At 38.7% G+C, this 25,929-nt stretch overlaps 1 protein-coding gene across 1 annotated transcript; it reads left to right on the forward strand.

Annotated features, from left to right (window-relative positions):
• Nucleotides 1-16,132: 16,132 nt before the first annotated feature.
• On the forward strand, nucleotides 16,133-22,915 carry LOC117317899. The gene is made up of 4 exons (XM_033872868.1): nucleotides 16,133-16,258; nucleotides 16,653-16,820; nucleotides 17,513-17,602; nucleotides 21,933-22,915. Exons 1-4 carry the CDS (start codon nucleotides 16,174-16,176, stop codon nucleotides 22,139-22,141), a joined length of 552 nt encoding a protein of 183 aa, XP_033728759.1. The 5' UTR covers nucleotides 16,133-16,173; the 3' UTR covers nucleotides 22,142-22,915.
• The last annotated feature ends 3,014 nt before the right edge of the window (nucleotides 22,916-25,929 follow it).

Raw genomic sequence — 25,929 nt, forward strand, 5'->3', positions numbered from 1 at the left:
AGAGGCTACAAATTAATTTAAAAGATAATTGTCCCATGCACATGACGTAATAAGAAAAGATCACCTGCCCGTCTCTCAAACAGGCCAAGGGAGCCAACTCCGTAAGGACGGAGCACGAGTGATGTCCTCTACTTGAACGTGAACCCGTTAGGGTTGATCGTTTTAGTTGGCGGGTCATTATGATCTCAGAAGATACATGTAGTAGTACACTTTCAACTACAAAATCACTTATTTATAAGAGAAACCTGACTGAGAAAAGTACAAAGTCTAACTCAGATGAATACAGTAGTCAAAATTTACTTTAAATATTGATCAAATGCACCACTGTGAATCCCCTTCGTTTAGCGAACTGTAACGCTCGCCGTCGATGTGTGATTCGTCGTGAGTTTTTGCTCATATCAAGTGATCATAACAGCGTAACGGTTATCTTTATTATCAGATAGACTCCCTGACGGCATTCGCTTTAAAGCACGATTATGCATGCGTGGTCCCAAATAATGACTGCAAATGATGTATTCACAGTTGTTTATTAACTAAACAGCATTCGATAATTGTTGTAATTTGAAGTTTAACTATTTTAACTGTTTCTGAGTAAGACTTTGCACATGTCTCAGTCAGATTGTTCTTACAGATAAGTGATTTTGTAGCTAATAGTGCACTTCTATCTTCTGTGATCTTGATGGCCCGCCATCTTACCATTCCCTAACGGGTACACGACACTGAAACTATCTGGTATACTGAAGTGTAATTGCCGTGTCTAGAAAACGTCACCAAGGCTCAAGCTTCGTGATTTATTCAGTATTTGTATCCATTTCCAGTTGCCAAACAAAGCGATGGAAATGTATTCTACTTACAACTGGATGGTTCAATAGTGCATTATTTAGGTGTTTTCCCAATACATTCAATCATTGATTCGAACTCTCAACATAACATTTCAGTCAGGTACGTTATAAACACTCTACGATGGAGACAAGGACGCTGCTACTTCATCTATTGGCCTTCCTAACTGGGGTACTCATAGCATCCTGTAGAGCACAGGCGGATTTTAGACAATTCATTTTCGGGAGGACGATATGTTGCGTTACTCCTGTGAATGTGATATTTGGAATTTCTCCTCTAGACTGTGTCAGCCGATGTTTATCTCAACCAGACTGTACTGTCATAAGCTACCAGAGAAATACTTTACAGTGTAGACTTTTCCACATCGAACCGAACGACTCCACTTTTGAGGAATATGACGCAAGTTTTGTTATGGCCTTCATGAACCGGTGGTCTCAGGTAGATATGTTTATTTACAAGGTCACGAGGAAATGTAACATCAATTATAAATTTTCTCATATCAATGCACCATGTATTTTCATACCGTTCGCTATTTTTTGTTCTCTAGAGTGGTTTGCGCAGGTTAAACTATTGTAAAACCTACGGAAAACATCCAAACGCCAAAAAATATCAAAATTAAGGTCAATTTTTTTGTTGATATTTTCGATATTTGTCGCTATTTTTTGTTCTCTAGATTGGTGTTCGCTGGTTTAAACTCTTACAAAACCTACGGAAAACATCCAAACACCATAAACAATCAAAATTAAGGTCAATTTTTTTGTTTTTTTTTGTTTGTTTGTTTGTTTTTGTTTTTGTTTTTTTTTCGATATTTGTCGCTATTTTTTGTTCTCTAGATTGGTGTTCGCTTGTTTAAACTATTACAAAACCTACGGAAAACATCCTAACACCAAAACTAATCAAAATTAACGACAATTTTAGTGTGTTTTTTTATGTTTACTTTACCGTGTTTTTTAATACCATGACTTTTCAATGAAGATATATTAATTAGTCATTAAACGACAATAATCTATCATGCTTTTGTCTTCACTAGAATCTGATATCTCCCTGTAGCCGAAATCTGTGTTCGGGGCTGTCAAGGTGCGCTGTCCGTGCTGACGGAACCCCACATTGTATCGCATCTGGTAGGTCTATTAAAGCCACCATAACATACTCACAAAACGGTGATTTCTTCTGATAAATATTGAAATGGTTTTCAGGACCCAAACAACTCAATATTTACTATCAATTTTTGATAGTGACTCCATCCATTCAATGCTCATTTTCAAGATGAAATGATGAGAATTTACGTCAAATTAACGTTTGAAGTTTTTGCTACCTGAAAAATTATGTTTTTTTTATACAAATGATTTATGATGTTATTGTATAGGTTTAATGGCATATAAGAGCACACGTGTAGTCAAAAGATGGACGGGGAAACCCCCATTTTGGGAACTCCCGACCTTTTTACCTCTAGTTCTACGTCATTCTATATACATGTACATGTACAGTACGAGGAGGGTGATTTGGTACTCAAACGCTCACAGAGCGTTGATCCGCGCAGCCATCCGCTCAGAATACGAGCGGGTTTGCAGCGGGATTGCAGCGGGATTCGGGCGGGCTTCGAGCGGGCTTGAGCGAGTTCGGGCGCGGGCTCGAGCGGGCTTTAAGCGGGCTTCCAGTGGGTCCGCTACATGTCATTTTACATAAAGAATATCTAGATAAAAATATAGAGTCGAACCCACTTAATTTGAAATCGGATATATTGAAATATCGTTTAATTTGAAGTGAAATAAAATCCCCGTCCAAATGCCTTCTTTGTCTTGTTTCATCGGTTATTTTGAAATCGGTTTATTTGAAATATCGCTTTATTTGAAAGGAAATTATTGCCCCTGGCAATGCTAAACCATTGTTTATGTACCGCTTAAATTGAAAGTCGCCACAACTAGCTTAGATAGGTCTCTGGATTATATAATTACCGGCCGTTACGGTACGTGCGTCCGATCAATAGATAGGTAAATATGAAATTCTAATTTACACAATACAAATATATTATTTTAATCATTAAATGCGTTCGTTATGAGCATGAATCTGTATTTGTTTATGAATATACCTCGAGGGACACAGCTTATTTTGGCTTCTGCTACATATATACATCTAAATCGACTCTCATTTAACTACACGCGAGACAATTACAAACGACGAGGCCATTCTTAGGGATTCGGCAGAAAATGAAAACAACGTTACCAGACCAGTGATTTTGACAACGACCCTCAAACAATTCATGAAAATCCATATATCATCGACGCATATGTCTGATTTCAGACGGTAGTTTCATGGGTATATATATGAATGAGGTAACTTAGGTTAATTATTCTATAGACAAACCTAAGGAAAACGAAACTCACTGAATTCCAAAAATAATGTGTTTGATTTCAACAACTTGAAAATGTATTCCCTATAGTATAAACGCAATTCTTAATAAAATTCAAGCTCAATTTATGTACAACCTGTAAAAGCATGTCTTCGGAACTTTTTTGAAGCGCACAGAAACCAAACACGTGAACTCACAAGCAATTATCGGCGTGTGCCGATTAGAACACCAGAAATCACAGACACCTGTGGTGCAGTGACAGGTGTGACGAGCTTGTGGACTGTAATTTCACACCTGGTAATTATTTAGCGGTATACTAACCCATTCAAACTTTAGAATTCGTAATTCTCCGAACATGTTATACATCTTTTAAAAGTCCCTTTTTAATTGAAGATATGACTTGCGACACGAATGGAAAGCAAAACCACAAGGTTCTCGATCACTTCATAATAATGACACAATTAAAAAAATAATAGCAAAAAATGAAAAAAAAATGAAAAAAAATCATACACGAAAATCATTGCGAGTTTATAAGTTTTAGTATTAATTATGATTAGTCACGATGAAATAAATTGTAGGCTTTTATCATAAAAAACGGAGCTAAAATGATGATTTTAATAAGTACCTATGCTTTATACCTGTACAGAAAGTATCAATTATATTATAATTGTTGCGAATCACTTTTATATAATTTCACTGACAACGATCATATATAAATTATATCTTTCTCAAGCATTTAATCGTCCTTGATCCCTGAGACCATGACATGTAAAATAAGGGATAAAATCTGTATATGTAGAAGTTTGTTGTAGGCTTCACCACTGGTATTCATACGTGATGATTATAATATTTTACTTTCTGAATTAAGTCTCCTTCATTACTAGAAGCGGGTTTTGTATAGAATATAACGCATGCATTTACTGTACGTGTGTATCGTCTTTTCTCACAAACCACAATATCCAGAACTGTTGTATTGTTGGTATGTTTATTTGAATATTAATTTGCGAATGAAATGGCACATAATTTTATTTTAAAATGTTGATGCTGTGTTCCTTTCTTTGGTAATGAGTAAGAAATGGTAAACACATAACTAATATACATTTATTGGTGATTGACCGATTATTACACCAGTCTGTGTTAACCAAGCGGTCATTTTCAGAGTCAATTTCACTATTTTTTTTTTTAAACTCAAACTTATATTGTTGGATTCCGACTTCTTTTCGGCAATATTCGCCAAATTCAACAACCTCAAATCTCATGTTCAGATCGTATTCAGACATGTTTGTGCTGCTACTGTTCACACTGTTAATGTGGTGACATACAGCTTGAGGTGGCCAAGTAACGTACATACACGGGTGACACAGAACGCAACATTTTCATTTGGATACAACAACGAAAAAGAGTGAAATTATAACCATTACAAGTAAAATGTAAAAGAACTGCAGCGTTGACAACAGGCATATATGGATTAATAGTGTAAACAATCCTATTTAACATGTCAATTTAACTTTATTTCATATGGTATTGTTTAACTACATAATCAGTTCACAACACATAGCGCGCCAATGGACCATAACGATCTATTTTGGTACGGTGGGAATCACTGGGGTCACATGATATTTCACCTGTACTATCGCTGTACGTGGCCTAGGTCATGATAAGCGGAAAAGGACCATACCTCTTTCCCTCTCATAATATCAAACTATACACAGTTTTGTTAAATTATACCAAACCAGAAATCAAACGTGTGACTTGCGTTTAATTTCTGTCTATTTCGCCACAAAATAGGCTTTTAATCCCAGTGTATGGAACGCCATACATGTGGCTGCCTAAAGACTTAGGTTTTATATCACCATTTTATAGCATCACGTTATAGTATTATGTCGCCATGATGATATAACATAGTGACATGATGATATAAGACCTTTGGTCTTAAGGTAGCTATGGCGTTCTATACCAGTGTATTTCGAAACGCTACGAGGCATTGCATCAAATATGGCGTCGAATTATGTGTCATCTGGGTATAAGAACGAGGCACCCCGATACTTCTTGGCGTGCGTGATATTTTGTAAGATATAGACTGTTTCAAGTCTCTGTGATATACACGTCTAGTACACGTATACAATTCATTCATATTTTGCTAGTTGACATCGTTGTATGCTTCATGCTTGTAGATATACAGTATACATGTATGAATAGTGTACAATTGTACACGTGTTACTCATTTTCCTTCGCCATGCGCTACATCATGTACCTTACTCTCGTAACAAACATACATACATTTCCTGCTTTACTGCGAATCGCAGGAAATTTCCAGTAAGATGTATCGCAGTGTCACAGGAGAGCTTTTACATGTACATAATTATGCGCTTATTACAGTGGCTCCGATTACCGCTCAGCCTTCTCATTCGACCAGCACGGCACCACTGCAATGCGCTATCGTTCAAATTAAATCGTTTGTTAGATTTTTATAGTTTTCTCAGACCGGAGATGTATATATATATATATGCAAGTCTCTGCTCAGACGTATATAATTATGTGTGTTACAACGTGTAAGTTTATGCAATGTTGTTGTCTTCATATGTTATTCTCTTGTTGTATCATGTAGTACAAAACCGATTGGCTGTCAAGCCGAAAGTAATAAGAAAATGTTCCATGACTTTCAGGCGAAAACGATAACCAATGGACCAAAATTTACGAGACAGACAAGGATGGGATTGTGATTTCTGGAAAACTGGATGACCTGAAAGCTGCCTTTCGATCCGCTCCCGATGTACGGATATATGTTCCATCCTGGAATCGGACCTTCAACATTGATTCGACAAATATGGACAACATGGAAGAAAACGCGACCTTTTGTTCACAGTCTTTGTTCCACGTCGTCAAGACAGCTTGGGACACATTCTCAGAGACAGCAATACGTATGTTTTATCTATTCTGTTCAACGGGATTTTACCAGAAGAAAGAGTATCATATTGGAGATAATTTCCATTCTAACGATTCAGATGACATTGGCTTTGTTGGCATGGCATGGTTTACAAGGTAGGAATTATATTTCCTTTCAGCTCAATGTTCTTCATTTTAGCCGGTTTACCTAATTTTATTGTATCGTTACGTGATAATAACAGAAAGATAAAAACAAGCAGCTAAATTCACAACATAAACTAATGCTAAATACAAAACTAAGCAAGTTACAGAGATAATTCACAATTACAATTAAATGGTGTATAAGGTTGTGTATCAAATCAACAATGTCAATTACTTATCTTATAACAGCTGTTCTTACGTAATCCCTCCTATCCGTTTCTCAGAATTAAAAATGTTTATTAATCCACAGTTCACGGCTCCAGGCAATTAACAATCTAATATCATTCATGTACAACATGTAACTCTCCTTGACAATTGTAATCCAGTTATGAAAAACAATTTGTCTCTCGTAGTATTTATACTATATTACCAAATCTTACAAATACATTCTCCAACTTTCTCTTTTCTGGAATTCTCTAGACGCTTCTTGTAAACAACCATTTGTCAATAAACACTAAAACTTGTAAACAAAACATTATATCTTCCAGAATGTTCTAAATAGGTCTAGGTCCTTTTAAGAGTTATTTTCCTTGAGTAAACCACAAACATACATCTTACATTTCTGTCGTTTAAGCACTGGTAAATATATAACAATATTGTTTTTAAGTATGAGTTTGATTGTCGTTAAACTTTCTTAAATCATTCAAGGTCGGGTGACTGATTTATAAATCGTCAATTTTGATTTTTCTGATCATTGCACGACGAGAAAAATGCGATTACTCTCAACGCCTCACATTAGTCGCCTCTAAAGGAAAAGAGTTCTAGCCCCTTTTCTAGTTTTCGAATGATCCAAGAGAAAAAGGAAAAAGAGCTACACAATGGTCACATTATTTGATAATGTAGCGTGATTATACTCAATCATATTGAAGTTATTAACAGGAAGTTACCAAATACGAATACTTACCCAAAACATGATTGTGCAGGTTTGAATATTTAATAAAAACTGTTAAACAAAACACGTTTAAAAATCTTGTTTTTGTTTGTTTCAGACATTTTTGTAAACCCACGGGAAAATATCCAATATTTTCCAGCAACGACCAAGCTCAACAGTTCTGTAGTTCTTTATCAAAACTGTTATCAGCTATCCACCATGGCTCTGAAATTCGTCTCGGGACTGCGGGACTAGTTTTGCCGGTAGACCAGATGACTTTCAATCCTAGCTTGGCCGTTGCTCACTCCGATCGCCGATTGAAAACTGCGATATATCATCAATCTGACGGTATCGAAGTTCGCAAATTGTATGAGAGTTGGATCTACTATAACTACGGTTCTGATGGCACACGGGAAAACCATATCTGGTCCGTAGGAACGCATTTTCTGGTTAGGATCAACCCCAGAAAGCAGAAATTCGCAGATTTTTATTCAGACGCTTGTTGGTCTCTTGTATACTCGCATGCCAACAGCGGTGATGTTCTTCAGGGTACAGTCAAAAGGCTGCGTGCTAGCGTTCTTTCCGGAAGAAGAATCCGAATGATTGTAAATGGCAATATATCGGGGGAACCGGATAGCCTCTTTATGGAGTCAAATGGACACGTGACCAATATATCGGGGGAACCGGATAGCCTCTTTATGGAGTCAAATGGACACGTGACCGCACAGCTTCTCAGCCAGCTATCCGTTTCAAATCAGAGTCGATTTCAATTCGATCCCTACACGTTTTGGCAGATGATTTCTTCATCAGGATTTGCAAATGTTATGAAAATGTACATTGAGTCAAATAGGACGGAAAGTAGCGAGACATTTAAGTTCAACGTCAACTGGTTTGCTGATACGCGGGCATGGAGAAAACTCTTAGCGGTATCAAACACGGGCCATGTTACAAAGGGGTCTAAGAACGAGCTGAGCAGATCACTGAAATCAGGCGGCATGTTACGATTATTGGTAACATTTCCGAACGGTACAATTAACGCCTTTTCTCCGGACAGCGTAGAGTTTTATCAAGAGGAGGTGGCCGCACAATTCATTAGACATGTCGGGCACGTAAAGAAATCGGCATCAAACGAGAGGATCTTTCCTGCGGTGCCATTTTGGAATTACCTAATGGTTACCACTGAAGGAAGACTAGTTTCTTCGTTGTGGATTGTTGGAGAAAACGCCAAGGTGTCAGACACGTCCATCATGGTTAAAACTGTTTGGTTTGTAAACTAGCACTTTTTACGCACCGGGGCTGCATTTATTTATCAAACATAGCGTAAAATTTTATGGTGAGACTTAACTTTGCGTTAAGCACATTAAGCAAGTACATTGTATACCCAGGTAATGTTGGTTATATTCAGGGTCGGTTCTTTTGGTCTTGCGATTCTATTAAGGATTACAGTGTCCTACTGGTGATTTTACCAACGACAAAGTTCAGTATGGTGTCAATATTTGGAAAAGACCACTAACTGGTCCACGAAACAAAAATCCCTATCATACCGAAATTTAACCTTTGATAAAATTATCAGAAAGACAATTACTGTGCATACTTTTAATTTGACACTTAAACGTCGCGCGATTTAAGATTAGATTAGTCACAAAATCTATAGAGAATCAAATACCGTTAGGTTTTGACAGGTTCTTAGAACAGCTGGCAAAGGTTGATTTACGAAGAAACCTTTCTCACACTTTCTATACAAAACTTGCATCACTTTAAAACTGTATAGCTTTTCATTGTACATAATCCCCACACAAAATTCCTCCACATATAATTAAAGGCGGTCGATTGATGTGTGATATAAAGGTAGACATAAACTGTGCTTACAGGAGGGGAACACAGGGATACAATATGTTGGTGTCAGTTATGATGTCATAGACTGTTAATCTATCTAGTTAGTCTATATCGTTGCTTTGCCATCAAAATGTAAATATTGTTTATTCAACCGCGAATTTCTAGTTAGTTTATATCGTCGCTTTGCCATCCAAATGTAAATATCGTAGCATTGCCATTTAAATATAAATATTGTTTATTCAACCGTGAATCTCTAGGTAGTGTAAATCGTGGCATTGCCATCCAAATGTAAATATTGTTTATTCAACCGCGAATCTCTAGTTAGTTTATATCCAAAAGTAAATATTGTCTGTTTAATTACAAATTTCTCTGGCTAATTTATCATGTGAGAGTGGGATGCGGAAGAGGTCAGAGTTCATACAACCTCGGATTTCTTAATCCGAAATAATTCCAAAGGAAATCAGATTCAAAGAAGGGTTTAAATGAATACGTGTGTAACAGTACTGGTCGCCATCCTCTTTGCGACAGAGAGATAATGTTATCCGTTTTACATCATTGGTTCCTTTTCACCAAGACTACTCCTCCAGGTGCGATAAAACTGTCACTCCTTCTTAAGAAGAAAATAAAGGATTTGGACACCTATTGGGTTCCATATTTTGTTCATAGAGTGTGATCCATTGGATCTCTCAACTTTCATCTTGACTCACCCATTCATTCCGATTTGAACGGAAGAAAATGGCGCCGCTTTATTGTGCATGTATTTGTATAGCGTGCATCTGAACCAGGTAGACTGAGAAGCTTAAACTGAATTAAATCATATTTTTATGTACACATATAAAATGCAGATTTGCGAAGAGCTTTTATTTTGTTGCGCATATCATTATTTTGTTACATGTGGTGATAAGTATACGCATTTCCCGCAAAGTCATACGTCACATGTCAAATTCATATCTCTATTGGCATCGACAACAAAAAGAAACAAATGAATTAATAAACAAACAAAAAATATTGACTAATAAACAGGGTTATTGAGGTGTGGTGTTCATGTTAATTAGAAAAGAAATTTATAAAAATGGACCATAACTTGAAAGATTTTTGGGAATTCATAAAACCGCACTATAACTGGTATGATCTAATGGAATCCATCGAAGCGGAACATCAATTGAAATACAGTTTTTTTTGTATTCTGCGCTTTAACTATCAAACGTTCCTTATCAGGAAATATAGATAAATTATATATTTATACAATCGAAGTGTGTTTGATTAGTACTACTACTCCACTTTGAATCCGACACATTATCGTTTGTGAATATCAAATTAGTTCTGAAATAGACAACCCGCAGACAGGTTACCAGGCAAATGCTTACAATGGACAAACTGGTATAATTGTACGCTTATTTATATCTACCAAGTCGTAAATGCGCCAGACTTCGTTGCTTTATCCGTTAGAATTGTATGATATACACAAGATGCACATATAAAACAGCCTGGGCTAGCTACAGTAGATATATCATTGGATGTTCGATTGAGCATTATATGATGAATTTATCAGTTATTATTAAAAAACGAAATGTACATTTTTGTTGTTCTTCTTCTTCCGTGTATAGATCTGCTCGTTACAAACATCAGAACAGTACAAGCTCTTTATCAGATCGTAAAACGTCGTATTTAAATATTTTATTGTAACTTTGTGCCTATTTTACATCATAATGGACTGTATTTGTGATCTGCCATATATAACTTCAAAGTCAGAAAAAACCATTTAACATTTCATAGCGGTTTTAACAGGCACACAGTAGATGCTTAATAGTTAATACACAGGGAGATCAATGTCAAAACAGAACAACATAGTTACGGGTATATTTCAAAGAATAAGACAGCTTGATGATCTCCGCCTTTAGAATAGTCCCCCGTTAGAAATGAAATACACAATTTGACATCGTCGATACTCAATGGATAACGGCCACTTTCGCTCTCTGCACCTCTGGAAGATGTCATGGCAAATTCAAAGGCACACGACTAGCTATTTGATTGGTGTCAGAAAATAAACCAACCTAACCAATCACCACTTTAAAAGAAGTTAATACTTTTTACTGAAAAAACTGGCGCTAACCACAAACTGATTGCATCAGAACTTTCAATATGATAATACGAAAAATATCTCCTTAAAGCAAACATCAGAAAGCATATTTTGGTTTCCTAAAAGACAAAAAAAAAAAAAAAAATAAGGAAAATTACATATCTTTCGTGAAGGGGATATAAGTTCATATTTAGCTTCTTAAAACATTTTTTTATCTATCTTTATATATGAAAAACGGTACATTTACACACGAAAAATATTAACCATCTGATTTGACCAAATGTGCCGATTTAGTGTGATTTTATACTGCTACGTGATAATAACAGAAAGATTAAACCCAGCAGCTAAGTTACAGAGACAGTTCACAATTACGTTTTTAAAAGTAGTGTACAATGTGGTGTATTAAATCAACACTGTTAATTTCTTATCTTATAATGGCTGTCCCTGGGTTATCCTTACTTTTCGGTTTCTTCAGAATTAAGAATGTTTATTAATCCAACCATTCACAGTTCCAGGCAATTAATAATCCAACAGAACTCACATAGATATTTCAAGTACATTCGACAACTTTTTCTTTTCTAGAATTCTCTTACACACTTCCTGTAAACAACCACTTGTCAATAAATAATTATAAACAAAATATTATGACGCATCTCTCTTCCAGAATAAGGTTGCAAGAGTTATGTATTCCTGTAAGGGTTGTCTCCCTTTAATAAACGGTTTGTATAACTATCATTGTAACGTGTAATTTGGAAAAGAACAAGCATTTCATACCGAATTGTGAAGCGAAATAGTAATTTCAGTAAGATGAGTTTTAATATAATATGAAAGATACAGCATGAAAACAAAATCTTAAACCTTATTTCCCCTTAATCCAAAAGTCAATAGTAAGGCGGTGATTCCTGCAAAAGATTTAGCACTCTGATAAAACACAAATTATCTAATAAGTATTATTCATATTTCTGTTGTTTAACATCGTGGGTCATCAAGTGAAGCAGATAAAATAAATCCTTTACACACAGATCCGACTGTTATCAATGAAAGTTTCACGTCTCTGATATATTTTTTTCGTGTAACTGTATACAAAACTTAAGATTTACACAAGTCCCCAAGCAATAATATTTCATTAGCCACATTTCAACATGTTTAAACATTAAGCTAATTTTCATTGATTTTTTCAGTGCAATATAGAAATTTATCGAACTGATAAAACATATATTTTCACTGACGTGATGAGCAGTAAAAAGATAAGATTTTGCAGTGAAAATATATTTTGAAGTTATTGACCAATCCGAGTGAACCTTAGTATTCACCTCATGGAAACTTGCTAAATTTTCCAATCATTGAAAAATTGAATGGTTTCCCGTTGAATTCAACATATATTTCACAGAATGATAGAGTATTTCGATAATTTTCACTCGTGCTTCGCACTCGTGAAAATATCGATATACTGTCATGCTCGTGAAATATATAGAGACTATTACATGGTAAAATCAATATCACATGCAATATCAGCCTGAGGACCCAATATCAGACCATGATATGGATGTTACCATGTTTTATTCTGTTCATCATATACTTAGACACTGAATGCTTGATTCAAAGTTTTAATAAAATAGCAACAACCGATGCTGGTGCTTAACATTTAAGATGTATAACAATTAAAGCTGCATACTTCCAAATAACCTAAAATTCTAATTGCACACACGTGTTAATGGCAATCCAAGATGCTCATTCACGCTCTCCTTACATTAAGATGACCACTAGCCTGGACGCTTGACCGGGGGAATCCTTGAGACATCAGTGATAAAATAACTCGCCGCATTTATTTTATTGCGAGATTTGTCAAGGAGCCGAGAACGGGGCTGCAACAACTTACCTGCACATTGTTTACATATCGAGTATACGTGAACTTGCCTAATAATGCTTTCATTTGAACATGTCAGCAAAATATTCGCGTAATAACTGAACAATTCAAACAAAAATACTTCTAAATACTTAATTTTGAAATACATGTATAGCAATATGCATACGACAAAACATTGATAAAATTTAGATCGGTGAATTTCGAAGTTGATTATTGTTCGAAAGCTACACGTAACCAGCAATCCAATAGACGTCCGGCAAAATCGGAATTCAAATCTATTCCCTTTTCTCTCACTAAGTTCCAACAAATCAATTCATTTCCTGGATAAATCCTCGGGTTTTGCAGATTTAAGTCCCTTTTACGTTTCTTTTTGGCCAATGTAAACTCCTCTTTAATGTTCTTCTATGTCCCTTCCTCGTTTCTAGTATTTAACAAGTAGAGAATTTCCTCATATCTGAGTTTGTCCTCAGTTTTCTTACCGTATTCTGGATTCTCATTTTTTCAACAAATTGCCGAGTTGCCACCTTCAGACTCAATGTGCTCTCTCACTGTGACATCATCATCGGAATTAATCTGTTTTCATGCACTTGTGGATTAACTCTGTCAAATTGTTTGTTGTTTATTTTTTTCTTGAATAAAGGTAATCAAGCTCCATAATCCTGTCCGCTAACGAATTCAACAAAAAACCAAAAAAAAACAAAAAAAAACAAAAACCCATTCAACACACGTTTCCCTTCTGGCATACTGACTGGTGATTACAAAGGAAATGGGGGCTGAAGTTGGTTCCGAGTTCCGTTGAAGTAAAACGGAACTTTTCAAGATAAAACGGAACTTGGAACTGGGACCTAGTCCCGTAAAGCTTATACATGTACATAGCAGTTCTGTTTTTCTTAAACGGAACTCAGAACTGGTTCCTTGCTCCGTTTTACTTAAACGGACCTCGGAACTCGGAACCAACTTCAGGCTCCAAGGAAATGGTCGTCTGCTGAATTATAAATTGGAACACCTCGGACGATTTCGTCACAGTCAGCTAATCGAACACCCACGAGGAACTCCGAAAGTTGTGATTTTTAGGACTGTCAGTCTGATATGGGTCACGTGAATTTACTCGTATGACACAGCGAAGTAATATAATGCAGTATCTAGGACTAAGTATATTATTTACGGGAAACCATTCAATATTCTCTTTTTATTAGTAGTTGTAGCACGATACAAAGTACAGTTGTATGGTGGCATATTTCTGCCATCGAGTTGCCAACTTACGACTTAAAGATGACGACATATTTCAACATCATAAACAAATATGTTGCCATAATTCGAAAAATATGTCGACATATTAGCTTAATTGCCGAGATAATAACGCCATGATAATTATCTAGAAAGTCGGAAATTCAGTTATATATCTTATGGTGGCATATTTCTGCCATCGACTTCCTAGATAATTTATCACGGCGATATTATCTTGGCAAGTAAACTGACATGTCATAGTGTGTAAAATGCATATACATGTATATATAGAAATCAATATGAATGTGGATCATAAAATACTCACAAAATTTTTAATTAAATTAGAACAGCAGTTTAAATTACTGGTTGTTACTTCATCTTTACAGGTAAGAAGAGAACGGTACTACGTCTATCAGTCTAAAATTGCTAAAATTTATTAATGAGTTAGTTATGAAAATATATCTCCTATGGCAATAATATATACATATATAATATATTAAATTTTGGTGACCGTGTCGTATATATACATCATGACTCATTGTGTGACTGGCAGATTTATCATAAACTGTACAAGGAAGATTGCTATTCTGTAAATTAAACGTGAGATTGGCGGTTGTCTTCTCAGTCAGTTTATCACAACATTATGGGTGTAACCTTGATGGAAGGAATATCAAATATGCAAATATTTGAAAGACATTTAGATTGTGATCACAAACAATTGTGAAAATATATACATGTCAGAATGCTAATACAATAGTCAGGGTACAGGTGTATCAGTTATCAATGTTTTGTTGCCAAACATTACAGGTAGAAGCTGACCTGCTTAACTATATATAGACAGACAAAAAAGTCTTGCCCAAGTTTTTATTTCGTACATATACTAAATCGACTAAAAGTTACATTCATACATGTATATGTTGTTTTCGCTTTTGTTTTTACTTTTGTTTATTTTTTTTTATATTGTTTTTTGTTTGTTTTTGTTTTGTTAATGTTTTTTGTTTATTTTTTTGTTTTTCTGGGTTTTGTTTTTGTTTTTGTTTTTTGTTTTTTTTTTGTTTTTGCTTTTAGAAGATTAACGTTCTCACAACAGGCAGGGTCAAATGAGAACGAGAAGGACAAACCAACAGAGGAAAACAAAGCAAACAAAGACAGAACAGTGAAGAGAGAAAGGAAATATTTAATATCTCAATTCTGACAAAGTGGGATAGAAGATGTACTGAAGAGAAATACAGCCGCGATTTATAACAATTGTGAATTAAATACAATAAATAAGAAGTGAATTAAGAAAAAATGCGCTGTATTCCGACAGTCTATGTTTCAAGTTATCAATAAAAATAGGTCGTAGGGAAAGTTTTGGTTTGTTTTTGCTTAATGTCCTATTAACAGCCAGGGTCATTTAAGGGCGTGCCAGGTTTTGGAGGTGGAGGAAAGCCGGAGTACCCGGAGAAAAACGACCGACCTACGTTCAGTACCTGGCAACTGCCCCACGTAGGTTTCGAACTCGCAACCCAGAGGTGGAGGACTAGTGTTAAAGTGTCGGGACACCTTAACCACTCGGCCACCGCGGCCCCTCGTAGGGAAAGAGTTCATCTAGTTGATCCCTACACCTCATGGAAATATTTTTGACTGTTGACTGATATTGAAAAACAGGAAACAACTGTTTTGTTACCTAAATAACAAAAAAATAATCAGAAATAGGCCATTTATATATAGCGATCCCGGTAACAAATATGACATTAATATAATGCCCAATATTGCTAATTTATCTGGTAAAGAATATTGATGACGGCCGAGAAGTTTTTAGATATCTCAAAACATAAATATTATCGATACATATACCCTACATGGATGCCAATTACTCATACTTCGAAAGTTTTATTATTTCAATTTATTTCCTTGTACAAGTCACGAGATGGAAACTTGAAGTTAATTATTTCCGCATATTTTCTGTATAAAATAAGAAAAAAGCGGACGCAGTACACGTCTTGCAGGAGGAGCTCAGTATCATCGGCGATATGCGTATGTCTGTAATATCTCTCCTTTGCCTTGCGGCTGTGTTAGTCGTATGCCAGGCCAAGGATTATAGGACTTTCCTGAGAGGTTTGTTAAATGTTAAATCATACGAATCATTTATTGACATACATTGTATCAAAATATACTTTGAAATAAAAAAAAAAAGAAGAAAAGAAATGTATTCAATAGCAAAATGATATACCTTTTTATAGTTGTCTTCTTTATATCGAAAGGCTAATTTCGTATTCACTACAGTGTTAATACGAAAATTTCTACATAATGAATGTTTTGCGAACATCAAGGGATGCTCCTTTCTTTTAATGGAATCAAATCTCATTAAATGACTGACAAACAGCCATTATCATTTTTGTCTGTAGCTAAATGATAGAAATGTTAGAGATATGCTTAAGTGGATGTTATTAAACGGAAATATCATATAATTATTATGGTACCATAAACATGACTGAAAACTGCTTTACAGGTTTACAAGGAGAGCTTAGACATGAACTAGCTAAGGAGGAAATCACAGAATTCACCAAACTTGCTGAACTGACAGAAGACTTGCATGGAAATAAGTCATGCAACTGTGGACGCACTTCCTGTTCCTGTTGTGTTGATATTCGTCTTCGTGTGCTGCCGCCATTGCATGGTAAGACTGTTTTTGACAATTAAAAGCTTCTTAGCTTGTATCTATTGTGATCATCAATGTAATGTGGTTGAGAGATACATAGAACGGGCGCCATCATCCAGATTTCATTCATATTGACAATAAATACAATCTAGCAAGCGTTTAATTATTATGTTTACATTAACATATATGTTAAACCCTGTCTTTCATAAACAAATAGTCCTTTGTTTTCACCAATTGCCCAGTTCATTGAAAAATAAAGTATATCTAAATCCTTTCTGTGATTGATTTGCAACCAATCTGACACATATTACAAAGCTTCGCCGTGACAATGATCAAGACGTCATAATAACGCAGTTTTTCTTAATCAAAGTTCTCACTGCGTTTAATTTATTCGTAGCGCATAAGGAAGCATTTCCATGATGTTGATGAAAATGGTGTAACAATCAGGTCATGTCATCTTGACTGCATCAATCCACAGGCGCTTGCATAGAAAATGTTATTTTCATTTTTTTTTTTTTTTGACAGTGGTATGTGTAATCTGTTAAGCTGAAGATTGTACTTAACAGATTACACATACCACTGTCATATCAAAAGAAAAATTGAAAGTCATATTTTCTATGCAAGCGCCTGTGCATCTATCCGCTCATAGATGTAAAGATTAAAATTGAGGCAATGGGAGACGTAAATGTACATGTGATTTCTATTTTCAGTTTGTGGAAATGCATCCTTTGACAGAAATATAGCTGTTGATATTGCGATCATTGTTAACGGAGAGCCTGTTTGGACCACCAAAATAACAAGTAAGTATCAGTCAATATAAAACTGACGATAACTGTCCCGTGAACTTCAGTCCCTAGCACAACATGACTTGCCTAATTAGAAGACGAGACATCATGTGGCTCTCGTGTTACATTTTATAGCATTATATATAATGTAAACAGCAATAACTCAATATGGTAATATTTAAATGTAATGTATTGACGACACAAGAAATCCGATTCAAGTACTAGAGAACGGCTCTGCAAAGAGCGGTTAATATCAACCATATCAACCACACACGTCCTCTCAATCACACAACCATATACAAACGTACTCTCAACCACCAAACAATATACAAACGTACTCTCAACCACCAAACAATATACAAACGTACTCTCAACCACCAAAAATATACAAACGTACTCTCAACCACCAAAAATATACAAACGTACTCTCAACCACCAAACAATATACAAACGTTCTCTCAACCACCAAAAATATACAAACGTACTCTCAACCACCAAAAATATACAAACGTACTCTCAACCAACAAACAATATACAAATGTACTCTCAACCACCAAAAATATGCAAACGTACTCTCAAAAGTTACACGACACACTGAGTCACCCAACCATATACACGTCAAACTGAGTCACTCAACCATATACACGACACACTGAGTCACTCAACCATATACACGTCACACTGAGTCACTCAACCATATACACGTCACACTGAGTCAATCAACCATATACATGTCACACTGAGTAACCAAAATATATACACGTCAAACTGAGTCACTCAACCATATACACGTCACACTGAGTCACCCAGCCATATACACGTCAAAGTGAGTCACCCAACCATATACACGTCACACTGAGTCACCCAACCATATACACGACACACTGAGTCACTCAACCATATACACGTCACCCTGAATCACCCAACCATAAACACGCCACACTGAGTCCCCAACCATATACATGTCACACTGAGTCACCCAGCCATATACACGTCACACTGAGTCCCCAACCATATACACGTCAAACTGAGTCCCCAAACATATACATGTCACACTGAGTCACCCAGCCATATACACGTCACATTGAGTCCCCCAACCATATACACGTCACACTGAGTCACCCAACCATATACACGTCAAACTGAGTCACCCAACCATATACACGTCAAACTGAGTCCCCCAACAATATACATGTCACACTGAGTCACCAACCATATACACGTCACACTGAGTCGCCAACCATGTACACGTCAAACTGAGTCACCCAGCCATATACATGTCACACTGAGTCACCCAACCATATACACGTCAAACTGAGTTACTCAACCATATACACGTCACACTGAGTCATCCAAGCATATACATGTCACACTGAGTCACTCAACCATATACACGTCACATTGAGTCACTCAACCATATACACGTCAAACTGAGTCGCCCAACCATAGACACGTCAAACTGAGTCACCCAACCATATACACGTCAAACTGAGTCACCCAACCATATACACGTCACACTGAGTCACCCAACCATATACACGTCAAACTGAGTTACTCAACCATATACACGTCACACTGAGTCATCCAACCATATACATGTCACACTGAGTCACTCAACCATATACACGTCACATTGAGTCACTCAACCATATACACGTCACACTGAGTCAACCAACCATATACACGTCACACTGAGTCAACCAACCATAAACACGCCACACTGAGTCACCCAACCATATACACGTCAAACTGAGTCACTCAACCATATACATGTCACACTCAGTCACTCAACCATATACATGTCACACTGAGTCACCCAACCATATACAGGTCACCCTGAGTCACTCAACCATATACATGTCACACTGAGTCACCCAACCATATACACGTCAAACTGAGTCACCCAACCATATACACGTCAAACTGAGTCCCTCAACCATATACACGTCACACTGAGTCCCCCAATCATATACACGTCACACTGAGTCACCCAACCATATACACGTCACACTGTGTCACCCAACCATGTACACGTCACACTGAGTCACCCAACCATATACACGTCACACTGAGTCACCCAACCATATACACGTCACACTGAGTCACCCAACCATATACACGTCAAACTGAGTCACCCAACCATATACACGTCACACTGAGTCACCCAACCATATACATGTCACACTGAGTCACCCAACCATATACACGTCACACTGAGTCACCCAACCATATACACGTCAAACTGAGTCACCCAAACATATACACGTCACACCGAGTCCCCCAACCATATACACGTCACACTGAGTCACTCAACCATATACACGTCAAACTGAGTCACCCAACCATGTACACGTCACACTGAGTCACTCAACCATATACACGTCACACTGAGTCACCCAACCATATACATGTCACACAGTCACCCAACCATATACACGTCACACTGAGTCACCCAACCATATACACGTCAAACTGAGTCACCCAACCATATACACGTCACACTGAGTCACCCAACCATATAAACGTCAAACTGAGTCACTCAACCATATACATGTCACACTGAGTCACCCAGCCATATACATGTCACACTGAGTCACTCAACCATATACACGTCACACTGAGTCACCCAACCATATACACGTCACACTGAGTCACCCAGCCATATACACGTCAAACTGAGTCACTCAACAATATACATGTCACACTGAGTCACTCAACCATATACATGTCACACTGAGTTACTCAACCATATACACGTCACACTGAGTCACCCAAGCATATACATGTCACACTGAGTCACCCAACCATATACACGTCACACTGAGTCACCCAACCATATACACGTCAAACTGAGTCACCCAGCCATATACACGTCACACTGAGTCCCCCAACCATATACACGTCAAACTGAGTCACCCAACCATATACACGTCAAACTGAGTCCCCAACCATATACATGTCACACTGAGTCACCAACCATATACATGTCACACTGAGTCACCCAACCATATACACGTCACACTGAGTCCCCCAACTATATACACGTCAAACTGAGTCACCCAACCATATACACGTCACACTGAGTCACCCAACCATATACACGTCAAACTGAGTCACCCAACCATATACACGTCAAACTGAGTCACCCAACCATAAACACGCCACACTGAGTCACCCAAATATATACATGTCACACTGAGTCACCCAACCATATATACGTCACACTGAGTCACCCAACCATATACACGTCAAACTGAGTCACCCAACCATATACACGTCACACTGAGTCACCCAACCATATAAACGTCAAACTGAGTCACCCAACCATATACACGTCACACTGAGTCGCCAACCATGTACACGTCACACTGAGTCACCCAACCATATACACGTCACACTGAGTCACCCAGCCATATACACGTCAAACTGAGTCACTTAACAATATACATGTCACACTGAGTCACTCAACCATATACATGTCACACTGAGTTACTCAACCATATACACGTCACACTGAGTCACCCAAGCATATACATGTCACACTGAGTCACCCAACCATATACACGTCACACTGAGTCACCCAACCATATACACGTCAAACTGAGTCACCCAACCATATACACGTCAAACTGAGTCACTCAACCATATACACGTCAAACTGAGTCACCCAACCATATACACGTCACACTGAGTCACCCAACCATATACACGTCACACTGAGTCACCCAACCATATACACGTCACACTGAGTCACTCAACCATATACATGTCACACTGAGTCACTCAACCATATACACGTCACACTGAGTCACCCAACCATATACACGTCACACTGAGTCACCCAACCATATACACGTCACACTGAGTCACCCAACCATATACACGTCACACTGAGTCACTCAACCATATACACGTCACACTGAGTCACCCAACCATATACACGTCACACTGAGTCACTCAACCATAAACACGCCACACTGAGTCCCCCAACCATATACACGTCACACTGAGTCACCCAACCATGTACACGTCACACTGAGTCACCCAACCATATACACGTCACACTGAGTCACCCAACCATAAACACGCCACACTGAGTCACCCAACCATATACACGTAACACTGAGTCACCCAACCATATACACGACACACTGAGTCACCAAACCATATACACGTCACACTGAGTCAACCAACCATAAACACGCCACACTGAGTCACCCAACCGTAAACACGCCACACTGAGTCACCAAAACCAAATACACGCCACACGCACACATTTAAAAACATCCAACTTCAAAGAAACTTTTGTAACAACGGTAGATCACTTGTTTTTTTTCTGTTATAGGTCCGAAACCTCCTCGGGTCTGTAAGAAAATCAAGAATTTTGAGGTTTGCCTGTTCTTTGACCACGTTTCTATCGATCTGAATGCCAAAACTTTCTTTGGATGTGTAAATTTTAAATTTTCGATTGGACCAGCGGTTAAACTTGGTTGTTTTCAACTGCCTCCGAAGTCACAACACCATTCAAACCGAAACCAAAAACCCGGGCTTTAGAACATCCCTCTGATACACTCCATACTGAGTTTCAATGAATTGTTCATCTGACAAACAATGCATAATGTTATTCATCTTTGAAAACATCAGTTTGAAACCTTCCTTACAAAATGAAATAAAATGGATCATTATATAATTTTGTTGACCAATATTTTGTTGGACGTGTTAAATTATACTTTAATTACCGAATTTAAAAAGTTTATTAGAAGAGAAACGCAGCACCTTTATGTAAAGTATTCATGCACCTGTGAAATTCCTCGATTTTACTTCCTCCAAAATCACCAAATGATAATTTTCTGGTGATCAAAAATAAAAATCCAGGGAAAACCAGGAATGTATTTGGTTACGCATGTGTACATGACTGAGCAGAAGGATTACTAATTAATACATTAGCCTACTTTTTTACGTTTGCTTGTGATGTGACGCGATGTCCAAGCCTTCCACTCTAGAGACTTAAGTGTTGATCTGCAGGACCAGGAAAGTTTCCATCGGATACTCCAGTTTCCTCTCACGGTAAACGCCTTCATATGCTCCCATCCTCTCGCATCTATCCACGCCAACAACTGATTCAATTTCAAGTAATGGAGTAAGCCAACGAGATTTTAGCCCGAGAATGAAGTTAATTCCCCAACAGTGTAATTATGATAGACTGAACAATAAACTGTGTATATTGTCATACTATACCAAAAGCATCTTCATCTAACAGTTTGAAGTTCTATTATTTTGTTTTGAATTTGAAATGAATAAATACTGTATTGCATCACAAAGACTTTTTCTCTGTGTTCCCTTCTCCATGTACTTTTTGTGCGACTTTCGGTATAATAAAGAATCATCATTATCAAGCTGATATGATTTTTTTTCTCGCCGATAGTCGATGGCCTATAGCCATACAAGGAATAAAATTAGTATTTTGTGGCGAATTTCACATTTTAGTTAGGAGGGGTAACATGTCCCGCCAGCCTCTCCCGTTACAGATAATCTAGTAAGGAGGAGGTAACATGTCCCGCCAGCCTCTCCCGTTACAGATAATCTAGTAAGGAGGAGGTAACATGTCCCGCCAGCCTCTCCCGTTACATATAATCTAGTAAGGAGGAGGTAACATGTCCCACCAGCCTCTCCCGTTATAGATAATCTAGTAAGGAGGAGGTAACATGTCCCGCCAGCCTCTCCCGTTACAGATAATTTAGTAAGGAGGAGGTAACATGTCCCGCCAGCCTCTCCCGTTACAGATAATCAGTAAGGATGAGGTAACATGTCCCGCCAGCCTCTCCCGTTAACGATAATCTAGTAAGGAGGAGGTAACATGTCCCGCCAGCCTCTCCCGTTACAGATAATCTAGTAAGGAGGAGGTAACATGTCCCGCCAGCCTCTCCCGTTACAGATAATCTAGTAAGGAGGAGGTAACATGCCCCGCCAGCCTCTCCCGTAACAGATAATCTAGTAAAGAGGAGGTAAGATGCCCCGCCAGCCTCTCCCGATACAGATAATCTAGTAAGGAGGAGGTAACATGTCCCGCCAGCCTCTCCGGTAACAGATAATCTAGTAAGGAGGAGGTAACATGTCCCGCCAGCCTCTCCCGTTATAGATAATCTAGTAAGGAGGAGGTAACATGTCCCGCCAGCCTCTCCCGTTATAGATAATCTAGTAAGGAGGAGGTAACATGTCCCGCCAGCCTCTCCCGTTACAGATAATCTAGTAAGGAGGAGGTAACATGTCCCGCCAGCCTCTCCCGTTACAGATAATCTAGTAAGGAGGAGGTAACATGTCCCGCCAGCCTCTCCCGTTACTAGATAATCTAGTAAGGAGGAGGTAACATGTCCCGCCAGCCTCTCCCGTTACAGTTAATCTAGTAAGGAGGAGGTAACATGTCCCGCCAGCCTCTCCCGTTACAGATAATCTAGTAAGGAGGAGGTAACATGTCCCGCCAGCCTCTCCCGTTACAGATAATCTAGTAAGGAGGAGGTAACATGTCCCGCCAGCCTCTCCCGCTACAGATAATCTAGTAAGGAGGAGGTAACATGTCCCGCTAGCCTCTCCCGTTACAGATAATCTAGTAAGGAGGAGGTAACATGTCCCGCCAGCCTCTCCCGTTACAGATAATCTAGTAAGGAGGGGGTAACATGTCCCGCCAGCCTCTCCCGTTACAGATAATCTAGTAAGGAGGAGGTAACATGTCCCGCCAGCCTCTCCGGTTACAGATAATCTAGTAAGGAGGAGGTTACATGTCCCGCCAGCCTCTCCCGTTACAGATAATCTAGTAAGGAGGGGGTAACATGTCCCGCCAGCCTCTCCCGTTACTGATAATCTAGCAAGGAGGAGGTAACATGTCCCGCCAGCCTCTCTCGTTACAGATAATCTAGTAAGGAGTAGGTTACATGTCCCGCCAGCCTCTCCCGTTACAGATAATTTAGTAAGGAGGGGGTGGGGGGTAACACTTATGTAGTATGGAGTGGGTAACATGTCTCGCCAGCCTCTCCCGATATATATAATCTAGTAAGGAGGGGGTAACATGTCCCGCCAGCCTCTCCCGTTATAGATAATCTAGTAAGGAGGAGGTAACATGTCCCGCCAGCCTCTCCCGTTACAGATAATCTAGTAAGGAGGAGGTAACATGTCCCGCCAGCCTCTCCCGTTACTGATAATCTAGTAAGGAGGAGGTAACATGTCCCGCCAGCCTCTCCCGTTACAGATAATCTAGTAAGGAGGAGGTAACATGTCCCGCCAGCCTCTCCCGTTACAGATAATCTAGTAAGGAGGAGGTAACATGTCCCGCCAGCCTCTCCCGTTACAGATAATCTAGTAAGGAGGAGGTAACATGTCCCCGCCAGCCTCTCCCGTTACAGGTAATCTAGTAAGGAGGAGGTAACATGTCCCGCCAGCCTCTCCCGTTACAGATAATCTAGTAAGGAGGAGGTAACATGTCCCGCCAGCCTCTCCGTTACAGATAATCTAGTAAGGAGGAGGTAACATGTCCCGCCAGCCTCTCCTGTTACAGCTAATCTAGTAAGGAGGAGGTAACATGTCCCGCCAGCCTCTCCCGTTACAGATAATCTAGTAAGGAGGAGGTTACATGTCCCGCCAGCCTCTCCCGTTACAGATAATCTAGTAAGGAGGGGGTCACATGTCCCGCCAGCCTCTCCCGTTACAGATAATCTAGTAAGGAGGGGGGTAACATGTCCCGCCAGCCTCTCCCGTTACAGATAATCTAGTAAGGAGGAGGTAACATGTCCCGCCAGCCTCTCCCGTTACAGATAAACTAGTAAGGAGTAGGTTACATGTCCCGCCAGCCTCTCCCGTTACAGATAATCTAGTAAGGAGGAGGTAACATGTCCCGCCAGCCTCTCCCGTTATAGATAATCTAGTAAGGAGGAGGTAACATGTCCCGCCAGCCTCTCCTGTTATAGATAATCTAGTAAGGAGGAGGTAACATGTCCCGCCAGCCTCTCCCGTTATAGATAATCTAGTAAGGAGGGGGTAACATGTCCCGCCAGCCTCTCCTGTTACAGTTAATCTAGTAAGGAGGGGGTAACATGTCCCGCCAGCCTCTCCCGTTACAGATAATCTAGTAAGGAGGAGGTAACATGTCCCGCCAGCCTCTCCCGTTACAGGTAATCTAGTAAGGAGGAGGTAACATGTCCCGCCAGCCTCTCCCGTTACAGGATAATCTAGTAAGGAGGAGGTAACATGTCCCGCCAGCCTCTCCCGTTACAGATAATCTAGTAAGGAGGAGGTAACATGTCCCGCCAGCCTCTCCCGTTATAGATAATCTAGTAAGGAGGAGGTAACAT

This window comes from Pecten maximus, chromosome 19 (assembly GCF_902652985.1).
Source record: "Pecten maximus chromosome 19, xPecMax1.1, whole genome shotgun sequence".
Lineage (NCBI taxonomy): Eukaryota > Metazoa > Mollusca > Bivalvia > Pectinida > Pectinidae > Pecten > Pecten maximus.

Bases quoted from the DNA above. Each gene is read 5' to 3' on its own strand.
- LOC117317899 (XM_033872868.1), top strand. From the start codon at position 16,174: ATGCGTATGTCTGTAATATCTCTCCTTTGCCTTGCGGCTGTGTTAGTC. The intron at 16,259-16,652 runs GTTTGTTAAATG...ACTGCTTTACAG, and splicing joins TTATAGGACTTTCCTGAGAG to GTTTACAAGGAGAGCTTAGA. The intron at 17,603-21,932 runs GTAAGTATCAGT...TTTCTGTTATAG, and splicing joins TTGGACCACCAAAATAACAA to GTCCGAAACCTCCTCGGGTC.